Below are 21,002 nucleotides of genomic sequence, written 5' to 3' on the forward strand. Positions count from 1 at the left end.
GAAGGAGAAGAAGAAGAAGAAGAAGAAGAAGAAGAAGAAGAAGAAGAAGAAGAAGAAGAAGAAGAAGAAGAAGAAGAAGAAGAAGAAGAAGACAAAGCTGCGAAGTGGAGGGCTCGTGAAGCTAAACGTTAACGTCGGCGCCGAGCAGCAGATCCCGCACTCCGTACACGAGAAGCCGAGGTGTGCCGCAAACGCCGTCAGGAGGCTACTGATGCTGCAGCGAAGGCACGTGAAGGTGAGCGTAAGCGCAAGCAGCGAGAAGCAGATCCCGAACTTCAAGAACGTGAGGCCGAAGCAGAGAAGCGGATCTAGGTGCTGCACGTCAACGCGAAGCCGTCTTGACACGTCAGCGCAGAGATGCGGATCCAGATGCTGCGCGTCAACGCGAAGCCGCCTGTAAACGTCAGCGCCGAGCTACGGATCCGGCTGCCGCGCGCGGTTATGAGCGCGCTGCGAAGGCCACCGCGCGCCTGCGGTAGCTGCAGCTGCCGGGCACTGATGGCGCCAACGCTCCCTTCAAGCGCTACTTCGTGTATCGGAGCTTCAGCCACAGCTGCAAGGTGTGCGACAGACTTTGGTTTGACAACAATCTCACTCGCAACGGCCGCATCCAGAACGAACGCTACCGCACCAATGCCATCGCGGTTCCTCACTAAGAGTTTGGTGACGGCAGCGACATCGCCGCCGAACTGAGTTAGAACGTGGTGTGCGCTACGTGCAAGCACTCGTTGACGGCAGGCAGGGTCCCCGCGATGAGCGCTAGTTACGGCTACCACTACCCACCTCGACCCGCGCACCTACCTCGGAGTTGAATCCGGTTGAGGAAGGCCTCATCGCTCCGCGGATCCCGTTCATGAGTATACGGCATCTTAATCACGGTAACGGACAATACGGAATCAAATGCCAGGTCGTGAAAGTTACGATCGAAGTACCGACCATCGTGCAATGCTTGCCCCGGAACGTCCCCGAAGACGGTGCAATCTGTTGTGTCGTGGGCGACGGCGAGCGGCCTCGGCAGCGACGGAGCGAGGGACGGCCGCCGGGCCCACCCACAAGCCCAAGAAGAAAGAGTGCGGCCTGCTCGTACCAAGACCAGAACCCAAAGAGAGAGAACGTTTGTTGTTCAACAAGACGGCACCCAGACGCATACGCACGTGACCCGTCACGTGCGTCCACAGCAACGACATCTAGTTACAATTCATACAACCAAGCGCACACAGTGAGCGGGCGCTCCACTAGAGGGCGCCACTACACCACATCATCTCCCCGTGCAAAAAGAAGTTCGCACACTCTGCGAAATACATACAGCATCTTAAATGCACACTCCACATCATTCTCCCGTGCTTTGAAGAATGTCTGCATCTTCCTTTCACTTGACTCACACAACTGGCTATCAGTCGCTCACGACAGTTCTATAAGTCCCCAAAAAAAACCCGTCCAAAACACTTTCAATGATGATATACGATTGAACACAGACATGACACGTCCAACATGACGCAAAGCATGAACCGTACGTATACCCCCTACCGCACATAGTCGCGAAGCCACTGAGGCTGCTTAGTCTTACGGCGTGGACGCGTAGACGATGAACTTGAATTATCTGACGACCCAGACGCCCCCTCATTTTCCCTTGTGTTGTCTACATGGCTATTTGGATCTGTTTGTTCACTATTTTCTTCCTGACATTCTACCGTTTCCTGAGGAACAACGGATCCAGACCTTGCACTAGAAGGAAGCTCTGACAGATCAGAGTCTGTCTGGACACTGGGGTTTGCCCCATCTGGCAACGGTAGACTAGGAGACTGACTGTCACAAATGTCTAAGTTAGACGAAGAGTATAAAAACTCTTTATGCTTCGAAGAGAGTTCAACATTTTCAAAGGAATACGGTGCCGAGCCAATCTCAATTCCTTTCGGAAAGACTGTGAGTTTCGAAGCGTTCCAGATCTTTCCATCACTGAGCTTAAAGGTGAAAGGTGCAACCTGAGCTTGCACTGTCAACGGCTTACTATACTTCAGAAATCCTTGCTTACGGAATTTTACTTTCACGACATCTCCCACCTTTATGCGGGTCTCCTGCGCACCTTTCCTTCTGTCAAAGTACTGTTTAGCTTTATGCTGCTTCGTGAAGACCTGATTCCGAACATGAGGCAGGAAATTGTCCGATTCTGCTGCCTTTTTACGTATCCTGAAGTTGCTAATATCCACTTTGGAACGAGGCTGACGTCCATGCAGCAAAAAAGCTGGAGAAAGACCTGTCACTGAATGTGGTGTGACCCTATACGACCCAAGAAATTGTGTAATGCTTTTCGAAGCATCCTTGCCTTCAAGTCTGGCTACCTGTAAATGTTCTTTGAGAACTCTGTTAAACCGTTCAATCTGGCCGTTAGCCTGAGGGTAATAATTCGACGAGAACACGTGGCGGATACCTTTCTCCTTTAGATACTCTTGCATTTGTTTGGAGACAAACTGGGGTCCATTATCCGTCACTAAAACCTCAGGGAGCCCTTCCCGACTGAAAGACCAGTCTAACAACTTAATGACATCCTCAGTTGAAATGGAATTTGTGCCCAGAACCTCAGGCCACTTAGAGTAGTAATCGACAAGTGTAACAAGAAATCGGGGGTACGACACATCTAACGGACCGACGATGTCCATTCCCAACTTTTGCCAAGGCCCTTCAGGCCATTCCACTGGCTGCAACGGAGCTACATGAGGCTTAGCAGACTTGTCTGCCAGCTGACAAACGTGACAATGCTTTACATATTCTTCAACATTGCGATCCGTTGGAGGCCACCAGTAACGTTCCCGGAGAAGTTGTTTCGTACGTACTATTCCTTGATGATTTTCATGTGCTAACTGGAGGAAGGTAGGTACAAGTACACAAGTACACACGGTCATCACGCATGAGTAATCCGTCCACAACAGAAAGTTCATCCCTTACATGAAAGTAAGCAGTTAAATCACTGTGTACCTTTTTCTTATCAGGCCAACCCTTGGACACATACTCTGCTACCTTCTGCAACGTCACATCGGCCTTCGTTGCCAGCTGCACGGTTTCTTTATCGACTACTGATGTTACTAGTGACACTATCTCTTCTTCCTGAAGTTCCTGACCGGTCTGAATGGGTAATCTTGACAGAGCATCAGCCACCAGATTTTCTGACCCTTTGCAATACTCGATGTCAAAATTGTAGTACAGCAGACGAGCTGACCACCGTGAAATCCTTAAAGGTCTCCGACCTGAGTCTCCTGCGGCTAACAAAGCAACTACAGCCTGATGGTCAGTTCTAAGTGTGAACCGTCTGCCCCAAAGAAAAATGTGCCACTTTTCGCACGCGAACAAACAAGCCAGCGCTTCGCGCTCTCCCACAGAGTATTTTCTCTCAGTCTCCGACAAAGTTCTAGATGCAAAGGCTATGGTTTCAAGCCGAGAACCATACCGCTGCTGTAGTACCGCGCCAATTCCCACATCAGATGCGTCGGTAGTTACTACTACGGGCAAGTCAGGATTAAAAACCTTCACAACCGGAGAACATGTGAGGCACGCTTTCAACTGATCGAAACTGCGCTGAGCATCATCAGACCAACAAAACGTCTGACCCTTCCTGAGCATGAGGCGAAGTGGTTCAACTATCTCTGCATAGTTCTTTATGAACTTAGCATAGTATCCTGCAAGACCTAAAAATGATTGCAGTGACTTTATGTCCGTAGGAGCGGGAGCATGAACTATAGCTTTTACGTTGCCCTCCAAAGGTGAGATGCCCTCAGCCGAAATCTTGTGACCCAAAAAATCAAGTTCCTTGACCGAAAAAAGACATTTGTCGTTCAACTTCATGCCACTGTTTGCTATACATGTTAAGACTTCAACCAGGCTCGCGTCATGCTCAGCTTGAGTCTTTCCCCACACAAGAATATCATCAAGATAGCAAACAACATTTTTGCAATTTTTTAAGATCTGAGACATCATTTTTTGAAAAACCGCAGGCGCCGACGCCAGACCAAAACACACCCGCTTAAACCTGAATAAACCTTCATGAGTCACGAAAGTAGTTAAGTCCCTACTGCCCTCTTCCAGCAACAACTGATGATAAGCCGACGCCAAGTCAAGCTTAGAAAAACAAACAGCACCATGAAACATCTGCAACAGCTCTTCAACATGCGGTAAAGGATACCCATCAATGATAATTGCCTTATTCGGTTCCCGGAGGTCCACACACAGCCGAATGTCCCCGTTCTTTTTCCGGACGATGACGACTGGCGAAACCCACTCCGAGGCGTCGACACGCTCAATGACATCATTGTCCTCGAGGCGTCGCAGCTCGCTGGACACTGGATCACGGAGAGCAAGAGGCAATCTTCGTAGCTTAGATGCAACTGGAGTCACACCTGGCCGCCGTTGGATCTTATGCGAGACGTCCTTGACAAGACCCAACTCGCCGTTGAAGAGATGTTCGAAGCCCGGGGGCACGTTCACGGGACACTGCACTGCACACACCGATGCTAGTCGACACGTAAGAGACGCACCGTCGATCTGAATGCCCAGTTGCTGGATGGCGTCGAGTCCCAAAAGCGATGTCCCTTTGTCTGTGACGTAGAATGTGACGGAGCAAGACCGTTGCAAGACTTGAACAGGAGCTTGGAATGAGCCGCGGATGCCGATACGTTGTTTGGAAAAATTCCACAAGTTGACGGAAGCCTTGGACGGCGCATGCTGTTTACTGAAGTGACGCTTGAAATCTTCGACAGTCATCAACGACACGGATGCTCCGGTATCGACTAAGAGTTGCATGGTCACTCCACTGACTTCGGCTTGTACGACTAAGTCCTTTCTCGGAGGATTGTTGACGTTGACTTCCGCTTGGACGACTAAGTCCTTCCTCGAAGAAGTGCTGACTGTTAAGACGGAAGATCTCGAAGATGAGTTGATCTCCGTGGATGTTGGATGCTGTACAGGTTCCGGTGCCGGAGCGGAGCCCGTAGCTTCCTCCGAAGAAACTCGATGCACTGGTGCCGGCTTACGGCACATCGATGCGAAATGTCCCCACTTATTACAAGAGTTGCAGCGCCGATTTCTGCCTGGACAATTTGGAAATGCTGAATTATGCGATTTATTTCCGCATCGCTCGCATAACTGAAGCTTGCCTGCAAACTTCTTCCGCTGAACTGAACCGCGGAACTCTACAGCTGACTGCGGATGGAAACGTCCATCTTGGGGGCCACCATCTTGTCTTCCCGAACCCGGTGGAATGACGTCACGGCCTCCCCGGCTGGCCAGGCCATCTTGAATTCCTGTGCCGCCATTTTGAGCGCGCCGGCCTCCCTGGCGGCCCATGCCATCTTGATTCTCCACGCCGCCATCTTGAGCATGGCGGCTTCCCCGACTGTCATCTTCCGCGACGCCACCTTCTCCTCGTCGACCTACTGCTTGTACTTGATGATGCGAACCGAAGGCTTAATTCGCCAACGACAAAGACTCAAAACTCCGACCAATCTCTTCAGCTTTCTCCAAAGACAACTTTTCGCCATGTGCGAGCAGCTTTTCTCTAACCTGGGGGTTAGACGTTCCATGTATGATTTCATCTCGGACGCTCTCCGCGTACGTCAGCCCGAACTTGCAACGTACGGCTTTCTCCTTTAGAGCGGTCACGTATTCTAAAAAACTTTCCCCCCGAAATTGACGACGGCTTGTGAACTCATGTCGTTCAACAAGCGTATTTGTGGACGCAGCGAAGAGACGGTCCAGCTGCTCCAAAAGTTGGTCGAATTTCGAAATGGCCGGAGCCGAGGATGCGGTCACACTACAGTCGGTCGCGGAGTCGGTCACGAAAGGGCTGGTTACATTAGCGTCGGTCACGTTACTGGCGGCGTCCCTCCTTGCTTCGTCCTGCTCCGCCTCAGCAAAATACCTTCGTTACCCCTCCCTACCCAAAACACTGACGAGCGCCGACGCGCATCGTCCGTCATTCCAGTCGCTGCCGCCAGCCGCCTCGAGATGGGCCTGAAACAATTTTTTCCAGTTATGCCACGGAATCGAAGGCGGCCCCGGCAATTCGAGGAAAACGGGCAGGTTATCGAAGAGGCCCATGCTGCCAAGCAGGAAGGAGAGAGATGCAGGAGCAGAAGCAGCAGCACGGAGTAGGGCGAGGCCTAAACGACGGTTCGACAAGCGTCAGCACAAAGAACGCTAGGCCTCGCGACGCCAGACGCGCCGGACAGTCACACTCGAGCGAGGTCAAACGCACTCACGTTTTCATTCTGCCGGACCCGTCGACGACGTCGTCGCAGCAGAAGAAAATGATCCCATCCTCGTCGCCAAAAAGATGTTGTGTCGTGGGCGACGGCGAGCGGCCTCGGCAGCGACGGAGCGAGGGACGGCCGCCGGGCCCACCCACAAGCCCAAGAAGAAAGAGTGCGGCCTGCTCGTACCAAGACCAGAACCCAAAGAGAGAGAACGTTTATTGTTCAACAAGACGGCACCCAGACGCATACGCACGTGACCCGTCACGTGCGTCCACAGCAACGACATCTAGTTACAATTCATACAACCAAGCGCACACAGTGAGCGGGCGCTCCACTAGAGGGCGCCACTACACCACACAATCGACGTGCACATCAAGAGGAGACTAGGGAATATGGCATCGTATAAGCGCGGCCTTGTCAAGAGAAGTAACGTTCACGCCTGGCTTAAACACCTCGAACAGACTCCGCTTTACAAGTACGTCAACGTGAAGATCGACTGTAGCCGGCTGGCCCAGTTTGACGGGATGAAGCGGAGTGCGACAATGATGAAATCGAGCCTCTGCCCGAGATCTCGGATCTAGACGACCCTGTATATGCCGCGATCGCGCTGAACGCCGCGAGTCAGATGCTGGTGTACGACAACGTTGGGATAACCACTCGGAATAAAAAGAAGGACGGGCTAACGATAACGGAAGAAGAGGCGAAGAGACTGGCGGGCAACACGTACAGCTTGCACGTTGCGCCGGGAGAAAACAGGGTTTCGATCTCCCTCTTCTTTGATAAATACACCGAGGAACTCGCGTACCCGACTATCTACGTCGGCATTCCTCGCGAGATCACGGGGCCTCGCCCGACACCCTTCACCAAGCAGCGAGATCTGGCGAACGAACCGGCGCGGAGTCACTCCCGAACACGTGCTGTACATGCCCATGAAGGTTATGCGCTACAACGTTGCCGAGAAGAACATCACGTTCTGGACAAACGCGATCACAGTGGGTTCATGCCGCAGCAGCTTGAGATCGGCGGCCGCCAGTTTCGGGAAGAGGTGCTGAAACGCGACTTTGCCTTCAGGCGAGGCATCCCCAACCCGGTTCAAGGAACTCTTCGCTATTATGCGGCACCTGGAGAACCCGCACGTATTCCTGACCCTCTCCACTTCCGAGCTACACTAGAACGGGCTACTGGAAGTTCTGGAGTGCTAGCGCGTTGGTCCCGAAGGGCGCGCTCGCGCGATTGAAGAGCTCAGCACCTTGGAACGGGTTGAGCTCGTGAATAACGTCCCGGTTGCGTGGGCCATTTACACGCACCGGGTCTTTGACGTGATCATAAAAATCCTGAAGGACAGCGCTGCTCGCCGTTTAGACCGTACGCTGTGCTAGATTACTTCAAATGCGTAGAGTTCCAGCAACGCGGCAGCGCGAAAGTCAACACCATCCTGTGGCTGGGCAGCGCGCCTGAAATGTTGTCCGGTGACATGCCCAAGACCCTGGAGATGGTTGAGTCCCTGCTCACCCTGGACGCGTCCTCCAGCCTCAAGCGCCATCGCACGCAGATGAACGCGCACGCGCACCCGTGCTATACGCGCGGGAGAACCAAGTGCCGCTTCGGTGCGTCCTTCATGCCTAGTGACTCCACCAAGGTTGTGGTCCCGTACCCCCCGCTGCCGACAATGCTGACCCCGCAGAGAAGGCGTAACGGCAGCGGCTAAAGAAGTACGCTGAGATGCACGAGGGTGTGGAGTTTGGCGTATTTGACTCTCTGCCCGAGTTTCTGGCCAAGTTCGACGTCGGCTCGGAGGACAAGTACATGTCCATCGTGAGAGCCGGGTTTGCGCGGCCGTGCATGCTGCACACGCGAACGCCCACAGAGAAGTTTTTGAACGCATTCAACCTCTGTATCGGCAAGGTGCTCAACTCCAACATGGACCTCCAAGTGATCCTGGACTATTACGCTTGCGCAACGTACGTTGTGGACTACGTAAACACGGCGGACCTACGCATGTCCAACCTCCACAAGTCGGTCGTGCAGATCCTGGGCGAGAACCCAGGCATGAATTACGCCTCCGTTCTCCACATGCTGGGCGTGACCATTCTCAAGGGAGTCGAGATTTCTGCCCAAGAGGCTGCCTGGTACCTCCTACGGTAGAAAATGTCCCAGAAGAGCCGGGGTGTGGTGTACATTCCAACCGGCTTTTTGGGGGAAGGCGTGTGGGTGCGCAAGACCAAAGAGGAGCTGTGCAAGCTCAGCCTCTCCTCGACTGACGTGTGGAAGCCCAACATTGGGCAGAAGTACAAGGGTAGACCGCAGGTTTTGAATGGCGTCTGCCTCGCCGACTTTGCGAGCAAGTACCGGAAACGTGCCGGCAAAAACTACTACGTCCTCAGATACCCTCCCGTAATCATCCGCTACCATCACTGCGGCGCTAACGACACCGACTGCTTGGACGATTACATGCGAGAGAAGGTCCTGCTGTACGTGCCGTTCAGAAGCGAGGCTGTAGACGTGCTCGATAACAACCGATAAAAGCAACTGTACGAAGACAGCAGGGAGTTCATCGCCATCAAACGGATGGAGTACAACCCTGCCGATGACGATGACATTGTAGCCGAATTGATTAAATGGCAGTATCGGCAGCAAGAACCCGAGGATGAAGATGAAGGAGCATAAGCAGAAGAGGGAGCACCGGTTCTTGTCAGCGCGGAACACGAAGACGCCGACCTGCTGCCGACCTACGACTTGGTGCGCCTGGTGAAGCAAGCCATGATGATGATGGTTGTTGTTTAATGGCGAAGGCTGGATAAGGGAAAAGAGCTCCAAACAAAAGTCATTTCATGAGAAAGACATAAAAGCAAAAGTAAAATGTTTCAGTAAGATTAAACAAAGTAAAACACAACGTAATGAAGATGACTGGTGTAAAGGGCCAGGTTGTCAATATGCATGATAAGAAATGAGATGTAAAAATGTTACGTCCGCAAGAAACTCAAAAACATGTCTTACTGAAAACATGGGCTCGTCTCCTAAGAAGTATGACGGGTTTTGTGGAATATGTCGTGTGTATAGTTCTGGGAAGTGTTTGCGTCGTGTTATGTCAAGTGGCTTGCATTGAATGAGTATGTGGATTGCGGATAGGCCCTCTCCACACCCGCTGCACATGCGTGTTGGGGATTCAGTGTGCAGGTGGGAGTGTTACATGTGTGTGGCCTATCCGTAACCTTGCCAAGGCAACTTCTGCGTGTTTGTTGTGTGAATCAGTTGTGTATCGTCCCAAGTGTGGTTTTACAATGTGGAGTTTGTCGTGTGTTTGTTCGCTCCAACGTTTTGGCCATGTTTTACGTAGTTGTTGTTTTATGTGTAGTTTGAAGTCGGTGTAGGGTAGTGTTATATACACCGTGTTTGTGAGTGCAGTTGCGGACATTTCACCTGCTGTCTCATTTTTTGCGACCCCTGAGTGGTGTGGGACCCAACAAACTGTAACCTCAAGGTTTGCACCATATGCCAACATAATTGTCTGAATAGAAAGATTGATGATGTAATTTTTGGACTTCTTTTGGGATGATAATGCCCGTACAACACTGAGTGAATCAGTGTAAATGACAGATTTTGCGATATCACATTTGACAATATTATTTACAGCAAGATAGATTCCATAATCCTCCGCTGTGAAGATGCTACAAGTTACATTCATGGATTCAGAAACATTAAAATTTGGTCCGTGCGCAGCACATGATGAGCGGAGGCAGTTTTGGAGGCCTCGGTGTAAAATTCTGTACTCTGGTACTTCTCCTGCAGTGGCAGAAAGGGCTGCAGAAAAGCATTTCTCGGTACCCTATTTTTATCAAGTTGTACGAAAGACAAGTCACACGACACATTGCGAAGGTGCCATGGTGCTACAAAATCAATGCAAGATGTTTTAAACCTGTTTAAAAAGGGGACATTAAGTAAAGCCGCCTCCACTCTTACTCTGTGTGAGAAGGGAACAGAAATGGATGCGCGAAATAAAAATAGCTGTGATGTGGATGTATCCATAAAAACAGGTTTAAAAGGATGGTTATCGAGTGATAAGAGTTTAGAAGCTCATAAAAGATCAACGTAAGTTCGCTGTTGCTTTAGACACCATTTGTCGCATTCGACATACAGGCTTTGGACAGGGCTTGTACGGGAAGCACCACACGACAGGCGAAGTCCCAGGTGCAGCACTTGGTCGAGCATTTTTAGCGCTGTTTTTGTGGCCGACCCGTAGGCAACACTTATGTAATCCAAGCGAGACCCTACCAAACCGGTAGAGGCGCAGGAGTTGGTTGTCTGCACTGTATGATTGGTGAGATAAAACTTAGAGAATATTTATTGCTTTTAGACATTTTTGCTTGAGCTGTTTGATATGGGAGATGAATGTGAGTTTTTCGTCTATCACCACACCCAAAAACTTGTGTTCTTTTTTTAACAGTAATCGGGTCACCATTGAGAGTTCTTTTGGGATCGGGCCTTACTCCACGTATCTGTGAGAATACTACACAGGTAGTTTTCGCAGGATTAAGTTTGAAGCAATTTTCGTCTGGCCAGCGAGACAGTTTGTTTACACCAAGCTGGACTTGACGTTTACATATGGATATGTTACAAGATTTAAGAGATACTTCTACATCACCCACATACACTAAACAGGAGATCGATGGAGGTAATGCTTTCCGAAACGAGTTCATCTTGACAATGAAGAGCATGTAGTTCAAAACTCCGCCCTAAGGCACGCCATTTTCTTGAACGTGAACTCTTGAAAGTGCCGACCAAACTCTGACACGATACTTTCGTTTGGACAAGTAACTATCAAGAGTGTTCAACATGTTACCTGTAATGCCATACGATTTTAGGTCTCCAGGAATGCCGTAACGCCATGCCGTATCATAGCCTTTTTTCGATGTCAAAAAATATGGTTATGCAGTACTGTTTGTGTATAAAGGCATCTTTAAGGTATGATTTTAATAAAACTAGTTGATCATTTGCGGATCGCCCAGCCCGGAAGCCTGCCTGGCAGCTCTGGGGAAGACCATTGTACTCAAGAAAGTACACGAGCCTCCGGTTAATCATCTTCTCGAGAAGCTTACACAGGCAGCTGGTAAGCGCAATGGGCCTATAGCTGGCAGGAGAGGAAGGGTCCTTCCCTTCCTTCAGGAAAGCCACTACTATGGCCTCCCTCTAAGAGTGTGGAATGTGCCCCGAAAGCCATATTTTGTTGTGTAGGTGTACGAGTGTCTCAAGAGTTCTGGGTGTAGGTGTTCTATCATGGTGTATGTAATCTTATCTGCACCTGGAGCTTAAGGTTTACATGTGGTCAGGGCAGCCTTCAGCTCATGAATTGAAAACGGAGAATTGTATGAAGTGTGCGACTTGTTGCTATCACGCACAGACTTCTTTTCGCAAGACATTTTGTGTTTCATGAAGCTGTTTGTGTAGTGTGCTGAACTGGACATGTGTTGGAAGTATTGTGCAAGTGTGTTAGCATAGTCTTCAAGTGTACCCCCTGTTGTACTAACCAGGGGCAGGCTGTGTGTTTGTTGTGCTTTGAGTTTCCGTAAGTGTGTCCAGACTTTGTGAGGGTAGGTGTATGAATTTATGGATGTGAGGAAGGTGCACCAACTCTCCGTTTTTGCCTCACGGCGCACACGCTTCCCAAGTGCTTTTGCCCGTTTAAAGGAGACGAGGTTATCCAACGTGGGGTACTGGCGAAGGACACCCCACGCCTTCTTCTCGGCCTCTCATGCTCGCCTGCAGTCCTCGCTCCACCAGGGCCTCCTTGGGTTGTGCGGGGCACCGGACACCTGGGGAATGGACTTTCTGGCAGCATCAAGGTTGTGCGCCGTGAGTAGTTGTGCGGCTTCCTCTATGTGTAAGTATGCTATGGCGATGTGGTGTAGTTAAAATGTATCTGTGAAAGTACTCCAGTTAGCTTTTGCTTCGTTAAACTTGCTATGGGAAGATGAACTGTTGGAGCCTTTACCTACATATGTTAATGTGGTGGGGAAGTGGTCGCCACCATACCGGTTTGTGCACACATCCAACTCGAGCGATGGAAAGAGAACTGCAGAACCGAGTGACAAATCAAGGCATGAATATGTGTTGCGACCTAGAATATGGTTTGTAGGCTGTTTTTTGCACGCTACCGATTATGTTAGAAATTTTTCAATGAGGCGTCCTCGAACATCCGTGCGGGAAGAACCCCAGAGGGAGTTATGAGCATTGAGGTCTCCTAATAAAAGAAATGGTTCTGGTAGCTGGTCTATCAGAGCCTCAAACTCGGAACTCGATAGCACGTGATCACGACGAATGTAGAGGTAACATACTGTTATTAGCCAGTTGAATATAATTGTGCGAATTGCGACAGCCTCAAGGACAGTGTTCAGATGGATAGGGTGACAGGCTAAAAATTTCTGGGCAATGATGGCCACACCACCTGATGGCGTACCACCACCATCCCTGTCCTTTCTAAGTACCATGTAGCTGTTCAAGAAATTTGTGTGCCTATAGTTTAAATGTGTTTCCTGAATACACATCACACTTGGTTGATTGGAATGCAACATTTCATAGACATCATCAATATATTTAGGGAGGCGTCTACAGTCCCATTGAATAATATTGTATCTTCTAATTATGAAGATTTAGGAGATACTAGAGTGTTTGTATGTGTTCATGTATCTTTCGGGGCTGTTACTCTAGGATTTGGCTTTTTTGGGCCTTTTTGTTGACTTGGACGTCGGAGGCCGCTCCTTGCGGTGAGTTGGAGGCAAGAACGGTGCGACGTTCGTCTGGTCGTCAGACGTCCAGGGGGTGCCCATCGAACCGGGCCCCCGGACTTGGCCGCCCTTTGGGTGACCTTCGTTTCAGCCGTCACCGCCGCGGGCGTCGGGGACGCCAGAAGTGGCACGGGCGGTGCGGTGGCGGTGGAAGCCGATGCGGGGCCCCTGGTGTCCATCCCCTCGGCATCCTCAACACACTGGAGGACGGGTCGGCCCCCGTCCCGTCGGAATCGCTTGGCACCACAACCGCTGCTGCATCGGCAAGAATTGTGGTGGCGGGTTGGGCTGCCGGAGGCAGCCCAGCGGGGGGCGGGTGAGGGACCAGGTCAGACATGCTGAACTGGGTCCCTGTGGAAACCAGACGCCGCTCCGCCGTCCGGCGAGCTGCGTCGGCGTACCTCCACGGGGGGAAAGAGGTGAACCTCTTCTGCGCCTCTTGGAAGGTGATGTTTTCTGTCACTTTGAGATTGAATTTTTTCTTTTCTACTTAGAACTTCTCGCATTTCCTGGAGTAGGCCGCATGTGGGCCCCTGCAGTTTGCACATGTGAGGTTTTCAGAATCACAGTTGGTGTGGTGATCCTGCGCGGGGCATTTCGCACAGGTTGTTTTTCCGCGCAAGAGGTTGTACTGTGCCCGATCCACTGGCACTTGAAGCAGTGGCGCCGGTTCGGAATATAGGGCCGAATGGAGCATCGAATGAAGCCTGCGTTGATATGATAGGGAAGCGAGGAACGGTTAAAGGTCAGGATAGTATGTTTCGTGGGGATTATTTTATCATTTCTGCGCATCGTGATACGGCGCACGGCCTTGACACCCTGATCATTTGAACCTTCGTGAATGTCTGCATCTGTCTCGGTAAGGAGATCTGTCTCAGAAATGACCACCTGGAGCTGTTGAGGCTCCGATGGGGTGTGACCCTGATGTCCAGATCATGGATGCGGGTTTGTGCAAGAAGAGTGCGTGCTTGTTTTTCGGCATTGCGTTCTACTAAGATTTCTCTCGTCCTGAGCTTTTTAGCTTGATATTTTCTAGCTATTGTGCTTTGTAGAAATTTAGAAACCAAGAATACGGACAGGGAAGCGACAGGTCTTACTGAGTCAGCTGACTCTATCACAAGAAAACGAGGATAGTTATTCACGTTTGCTGAAAAGACACTTCTTGGAAGAGGCGAGAATAAATCTTCGGTACCGCCCCTTTTCAGGGACTGATCATGGTTGGGGGGGTTTGAAAATACCATACGGCATAGCATTAAAAGCAGGGAGACGGGAGTACTTTTTTGGTCAGCCTTACCCTGATAGCTGAAGAGGACCCGGAGCTTCCTGCCTGGTAAACAGACAGGGAGCCATTCCCCGGAGCTTGACCTTGGCTCCGACGGGCACCGTTTGAGATTTCTGCCCTTAACCTTAAAACACATCTCCACGGTTGAATCCAGCTTATGTATGGGGGCTCGGGATCTGCGGTGTCGCCAACACCGTAACTATGATTGCTCAAGGTGCCCCGGGCGGGGGATGAAGCCAACCAATCCGTGTGCGGCCGTGCGCATGCGCCAGGACATCATGGACCGGGACGAGTACTACAACACGATGCGCATGACGACCGCGGAACAGCACGCGCTACTGCGCGACATCATCCGCAGACAGACCACTCCGGCGGTGGAGTGACTGTTACCGGTCTTCTTCACCGGACCTGCATGTCGCGGCACGACCTTCGTTCACCGTCTTGCAATGGACATCTACAACCGGTACGGCAACGGCAACAACAACAACAACGAATCTGCCTACAATTCCTTCGTCATTTGCGCAAGCACTGGAAAGGCGGCTGTGGCGTTGGGGGAAGCCACCGTGCACGAGGCACTCAAACTCTCTCGCAAGTCCAGCAACGCGAACAGCGACGGAGGCCTCAACCCCAGCGAGCTCAACACCTTTCGCGTGGCCTTCCGCTGCGTAAAGTGTGTAATCACAGACGAGGTCAGCATGCTGTCTGTTGATCAACTGAACGCGGCGGACAGCCGCCTCCGCCAAATCACGCACAGACTGGCCCAGCCGTTCGGAGTACTGGACATGATCCTGTGCGGCTACGTGAGGCAACTGCCGCCCGTGCGCGTGACCGAAATCTACAAGCGCTGTAGAAACACCCACGACTTTTTCGGCACTACCATCGAATGGCCCTACCTCGACTACTTCCCGCTCGTCCAGGTGGTCAGGCAAGCGGGCACGGCCTTCTCCGGCATCCTCACCAAGATCAGAGATGGTAAAGCGCTCGCTCGCCGAAGAAGACGTACGGCTACTGGAGAGCAGATTCGTTACTGCGGAGGAGGCCCTACTGCGTGCCCCATCGGCCGTGCACCGCTTCTCAAAAGACGAGGTGCACAAGTTCAACACATTCGTTGCGACTCAACAAAGACAGGAGAATGAATACAATGTCATGTGCCTGCAAGCCCAAGACACCTTCCTGGGTTGCAGGACGCAGCACGTACTGCACAGTGCCAAGAAAGTCGACAAGGTGTCTACCAGCGAGTTTGGAAACCTTCCGCGGGAGATTCTACTGGTGCCCGGTAAGCCCTACATGATCACCGCAAACATCGACGTCATAGACGGGTTCGTCAACCGTGCGGTCGGCACGCTCAAGCTGTGCGAACGACGAGAAGAGGCGGCAGCACAGGCGCATTAAACCCCACGATCAATCAAATGAATGTTAGCAGTTGAGAGGTAGAAAAGACAACTGTTTTGCACCGCCTTGCTTTCTCTCGTTGCAAATACACATGCCCGCTGCCAATAAAGCTGCAAGTTACTATAGTGCCAATACCATCAAAGTAATGCTCATAAAATTAAACGCTGTTACAATAACAGAAAAAATACTTAGCTTCCGACCGTTCGGCTGCCCTCTTCCACTTCACCCTATGCTTGGCGCCATTCAGAAGACAAAAGTGCTACACCGTTTCTTTTGTGCTTCTACACCTGGAATGACAGCTCAACACACGGCCCAATCTAGGCATTCTTGACCTCAGGACGCCTGTCGGTTACTTTATACACAAAGCCCAAGCACATTAGCTTAGTGCAACAGGGATGGTGTAGTGGAAGACCCACGCAAAGCAGACCGAGGCCATTGCTGCATGAAATGAGGCTAAAAGCTGTAATTGCGCGGGAGCCTCCGAGAGAATGATAGTGATGTAAATAAATTATTGGAGAGAGAGAAAGCTTTAATGAATACTTAAGACGTTAGCCCCACATATGGCGTTGCTTGCTGCGTCAGTTGGGGTGAACACAGTAAATAAAAAAAATGTGGGATAAGTACGTAGAAACAATAAATTAGAGGGAGAATGAAATAAATCAGGAACCTTTGAAAAAATGGCAGTAGTAAGAAAACAGATCTGAGAATCTCAAACTTATACAACCTCGACCAATCTATAACCTTTGTTCCTATCGCTGTGTCAGCGTGACTGCCACAGTTCACAAAAGCGATTCAGTTCTGAAACGTTTTTTCGTGGCAATCGCACAAGTGTTGTTTTCGCTGTTTCGTGTTGGGTTGCAGGCTGCGTGCAGTAGCACAAGACATGACACATTCTCTTTCATTGAGTATGGGCGGTCTGCATTCTGCAGCCCACCCAGCCTCTGCATAAGCGTTTTGGAAGAGGGTGTCCACTTTCTGGAATGAATTTTTTAGTTTATTTTCTCGTCTTCTGCTGTTCAATGAAGCTAGACCCTCAAGCAGGTGGACAAAAGGCTGAAAGGTGGTACTCATAAAAACTGAGTGGAATAAAAATGAGAAGTGATCAAATGGTTTGCTAAAGCCTGGAAAACCTCGATATCAGTAGCGTTGGTCTAGAGCCCCATCTCCTTTGACACTTCTGAAACCTCCACCATGGTTGGTATAGACACTTTTTAGGTGTGATACTATGACCGCGTGTAAACGTTTTTGCACAGCTTCGACGTCATGCAAAAAACCAAGGATAGAGGGCATGCCATGCAATGAAGCTAGAAAATTGGAATGCAATGCGGCAGAGCCAACTCCTACTGCTCAATTATTCCCAAATTTTTACCACTCGAAAACATTGAGCACTTTGCCTGATAAACGTACGTTGCAAATCGAATAGCAAGCAATATTCGCAAATTGTACGACGTTTAGAAAGTTTTCATGGCTGTATTTTATTTTCCTGTGTTTTGCGGACAGATCAACAATATCTGTAACCCACAGCTAACGACTTCTGTGACATTAAAAAAAAGAAGTGCAGAAGAAGAATTTTCGGCCAGAGTAGGTATCACCTACCCATCAGGGGGAAATAAATGTTCTTCGAATGCCCACAAACCTAGTGCCGCTTTTTTAGCCGGCCAGCATTGAATTTCATGGCGAGTTAGAAGAGTTCATTGGCCGACTTTGTTGAGACCTGTGTGGCATAAACTCTGCTCATACAGCTTCTGAAATGAACTATCGTTAACTTCCTTTCACGGAGCCCTAGCGCATATTCTTACAGTTGCAATCATATAGAGTCTGCACAGTTGAGTCTAAAGCTTCTCAACATGCATGTAGTTAGATACTAAAATGGATGATTGGGCGCGGGAAGATATGTGGCTAGAGGGAACTGGTTTTAAGTTCAGTGATGTACAAGAACAATGTTATGCACAATGGTATATTCTGCTTTTAAGGGCTTCCAGCCTTATGTTAACAGCAATGTGGCATTCATATGGTGCATGCATATGGTGCATTTTATGGTGCATTTTATTATACTGCTACAACTGGCAGAGAGTAGTAACAGTGGCATTAACAGGACTACCCTATTCTAGGAGAAGTACTGCCAAAATGCTTACGTTGTTGATGCTGGACCAAACTCGCAAGGAGTCCCAGCCTTCCGTGTTAGGAATGAGAGCAGCAAGTTTGCATTAGAGGCACTAGTGCTTTGTAAGAAATGAGACTACCTGTGTGAGACTACCTTGCGTGGAAAAGAGAATTCTAGGCAGTGTCATACAAAAAATCGAAAATGCTGCATGCACGCCTGACATCCATACAGATGAAGCTGGACACTGCCAACGATATTGTATTGAGCCCCTCATTTCCGAGGATGACTTGGAGGAAGAATTTAACCAAGTGCTGGAATACGCTGCCCGCATCATGCAATCCTTGGCACGGCTGCAGCACTAGATGCATGGTGAACGTGAGCAACTCTCCAGATCAAACAGCAGCAATTGAAGTAATTGAACAAACAAACGGTGACGAACCTAAAACGATGACGTCACAACAGACGAATGTAAAATTACCAAGAATTGAGCTGGGGAGGTCAACGCACAACAGTATGGGTGGCAGCCCTTCAGGGAGCTGCGCAGTGCACGGGAATACTTGCGCTGCAAATGTCTGCCATCGAAAGAAATGTGGCTGCTATGCTGACCAGGTTCAGGACACTGGAATTAACTGGAGTGAACGACATCGAGGAAACAAACAGCCCACGTCCCACCCTTAAACTTTTTGAGGAGACCATCAAAGAAAGGTATGTACATTAGAAGGATGCGCTTTCTTGGAAGCCGATGTCGCTACACACCTTGATAAGGCACTTTCTAAACTCCCCATAATTGTGTCAGGACTACCGACACTGTGATCAGAAACTACGACCAGGTAGGCATAGAGTTTCTGAATATTACCTAGAGCGGAAAGTCTCGCTGCGATCGCACGCCAACATGGGAATTGTGGGTAGTGTGCGAATCGGATTAGCAGCAAGTGGCTAGTACAAAGGGCTATGCATTAGGCTTCTCGGCTCGGAAGTGCTTGTTCTGTTTTCGGTATGCTTTACCGTTTTCGGGATGCCACTTTCTGGCATTCAATGGCTATCACAGATATGTTTAAATAACTGCATGATTAGCACTTAACGCATGTGCTCGCGTAAGCGGCGAGTAAGGGGTGACACATGCAGTGACGAAGACAAGCGACGCCGAAAACGTAACTCAAAAGGTACAACAGCAGAGTGCACTTGTGACAGCGACAAGCCAAAAAAAATTAATACACTGCCGCCAATGTACTCTGTCGTCGTCGCTCGTCGCTACCGTTCACTGTATCACCGCTGCCGCTCGCTTGTGGGCTGCTTCTGGCCAGCAAAAAGCGAGCGAGAGTCCCAGCGGCCTGTTATATACCGCATCATAACGCTTGGCGCCGCCGCCCACACTACAGCCACAAAATAAGCTACGCTAGCCCACACTATCCGTTTTCTGCACACATTCAGTTACGATTTTTGCATCGCTCGTCGCCGCCGCTTCGTTTAATTAATCCTTGAAGCATGCAATGCCTTGGCCAGGCGCAATGGGGCAACATACAAAGCAACTCGACAAGCCAGTATTTATTTGCCATTTGAATCATTCATGCAATTTCATAAGTAGCCATTTCATAATGCTTTGCGCGCGTAATTGAAGACTTACTTGCGGTAACAGGCTTCACTTCTACGTTAATTTATACCTGCTTATACAAAACAAATAACTACAACGGGATTATATCATTCTCACATCTGTAATGCAGCATCGCCTGCCAAGGCGCGTAGCATACGATAATGAGACTGATGAGAGGGAGCAAGAACACAGCCTTAGACAATATAAATAATTTTTTTCAGCTAAATATTACACAAAATCAAAGACAATTTTACCCAGTTTGAAGAATGTAATAACTTAAAAATATATCCGAGAACGGCCCACTGTATCTGGCATCGTGAGCCAAAGGCAAGACTTCTAGTTTTTTCTTTTCTTTGTAACCCTCTAATTTGTTTCGCAGCATAAGACCTCGAACACAGTGCCTTACACAAAACAAAATTTGTTGACAGCGGCACTTTCAAAAGACAACTGTAATCAACATACTAATTTTTATGTTAGTCACTTTTCCTGACGTCACAATACACAATTGAGCAAGCCCATTGAGAACACTAGAACACCACAACTACAACACCAAATCTTTCAACAAACTTGTATTTTGCCTTCATGGCCCCTGCAAGGGGAGAGTAACACACATTTTTCCACACAGGAATGCCAGCAACCTCAGTGACAGTGAAGAGCAGGACCAGCCAACGCACAGTCCCGAGGAGCACACCAACAATGACACTGTCAGCCTGCCTGAAGTAATGGCAAGCACTCTGCTGTTTCACCCTACCAGTCCGCCTGAAACCACTTTGGTCTTTGGCACTGCCAGCCTGCCTGAGGGTTTGACGAGCACTTCGGAGTTTAGCACTTCCAGCTCGACTTAAGTATTAGCGAGTACTCCAGTCATTGGCACTGTCTCTCGGCGCTTGGAACAGGATGCAGCCTCCAGTTCGGCACCTGAATTACCTCCCATGAAATGGCCTCTGGACACCCCTGCCCAAACGAAGACAACTAAAAAAAGGTCAATAGAAAAATAGATGCGGAATTGCTGGAAATAGACCGGAGGATGAATTCACACAGGCCCATGAGTGCAGCAGCGCACTTTGGATTGACACTGGAGCCATACATTGCAGCAACCCCACCCAAAATGGTGCACCATCTGCAAATAGAACTCCTCCACGTTGCGTCAAGTTACAGACGGGGGAGCTAACCCAACAGCTTAATGCTGACAATGTTCCCTCGAGTGGACATGCATGATGGATAATATTGTACCCCACCAGATTAATTCTGACAATATTGCCGACAATTGGCACGCACAATGTGTAATCATGTATACTGGTCGTCATTAAATGTTTCGCTGTGGCAACCGGCTTTTCTGCTCACCTCTGGGTTTCAGTCCAGCACGTTCCCTCTGTCGTGGCACTGCGCTCTCATTGGCAAAATAGGTGTGGTAGTTGTCGCGCACGTCGGCCGCGGCTTTTGCGTGGCTCCGGCTGCAGCGGTGCTCCAGGTCCACGTAGGCATTTGGCTGCACCCTTTGGCGCCAGTGGCCTTTACGATGTTGCCAGACCTGTCAACACTGTCGACGTAGTTCTGTGGGGTGTACCGAACATTGTTTCACTCTACGTTGTGAAGTGCACATGCCTCC

The 21,002-nt window shown here is 49.8% G+C and overlaps 1 protein-coding gene and 1 pseudogene across 1 annotated transcript; both read left to right on the plus strand.

Moving 5' to 3' along the window:
• Positions 1-357: 357 nt before the first annotated feature.
• On the plus strand, positions 358-6,823 carry LOC144175384 (uncharacterized; annotated as a pseudogene).
• Positions 6,824-14,752: 7,929 nt separating this feature from the next.
• On the plus strand, positions 14,753-15,698 carry LOC144175385 (uncharacterized). The gene is made up of 2 exons (XM_077704466.1): positions 14,753-15,278; positions 15,388-15,698. Exons 1-2 carry the CDS (start codon positions 14,753-14,755, stop codon positions 15,696-15,698), a joined length of 837 nt encoding a protein of 278 aa, XP_077560592.1.
• Positions 15,699-21,002: the final 5,304 nt, after the last annotated feature.

Source organism: Haemaphysalis longicornis, unplaced genomic scaffold, assembly GCF_048455015.1.
Source record: "Haemaphysalis longicornis isolate Haplotype H1 unplaced genomic scaffold, Haemaphysalis longicornis Haplotype H1 scaffold_3, whole genome shotgun sequence".
In the NCBI taxonomy this organism is placed as follows: Eukaryota; Metazoa; Arthropoda; class Arachnida; order Ixodida; family Ixodidae; genus Haemaphysalis; species Haemaphysalis longicornis.

What these genes read in the sequence shown, in the direction of transcription:
- LOC144175385 (XM_077704466.1), top strand. Translation starts at nt 14,753, where the DNA reads ATGGACATCTACAACCGGTACGGCAACGGCAACAACAACAACAACGAA. An exon ending in CCTCACCAAGATCAGAGATG is followed by an intron (nt 15,279 to 15,387) that starts GTAAAGCGCTCG and finishes GCTTCTCAAAAG; the next exon opens with ACGAGGTGCACAAGTTCAAC.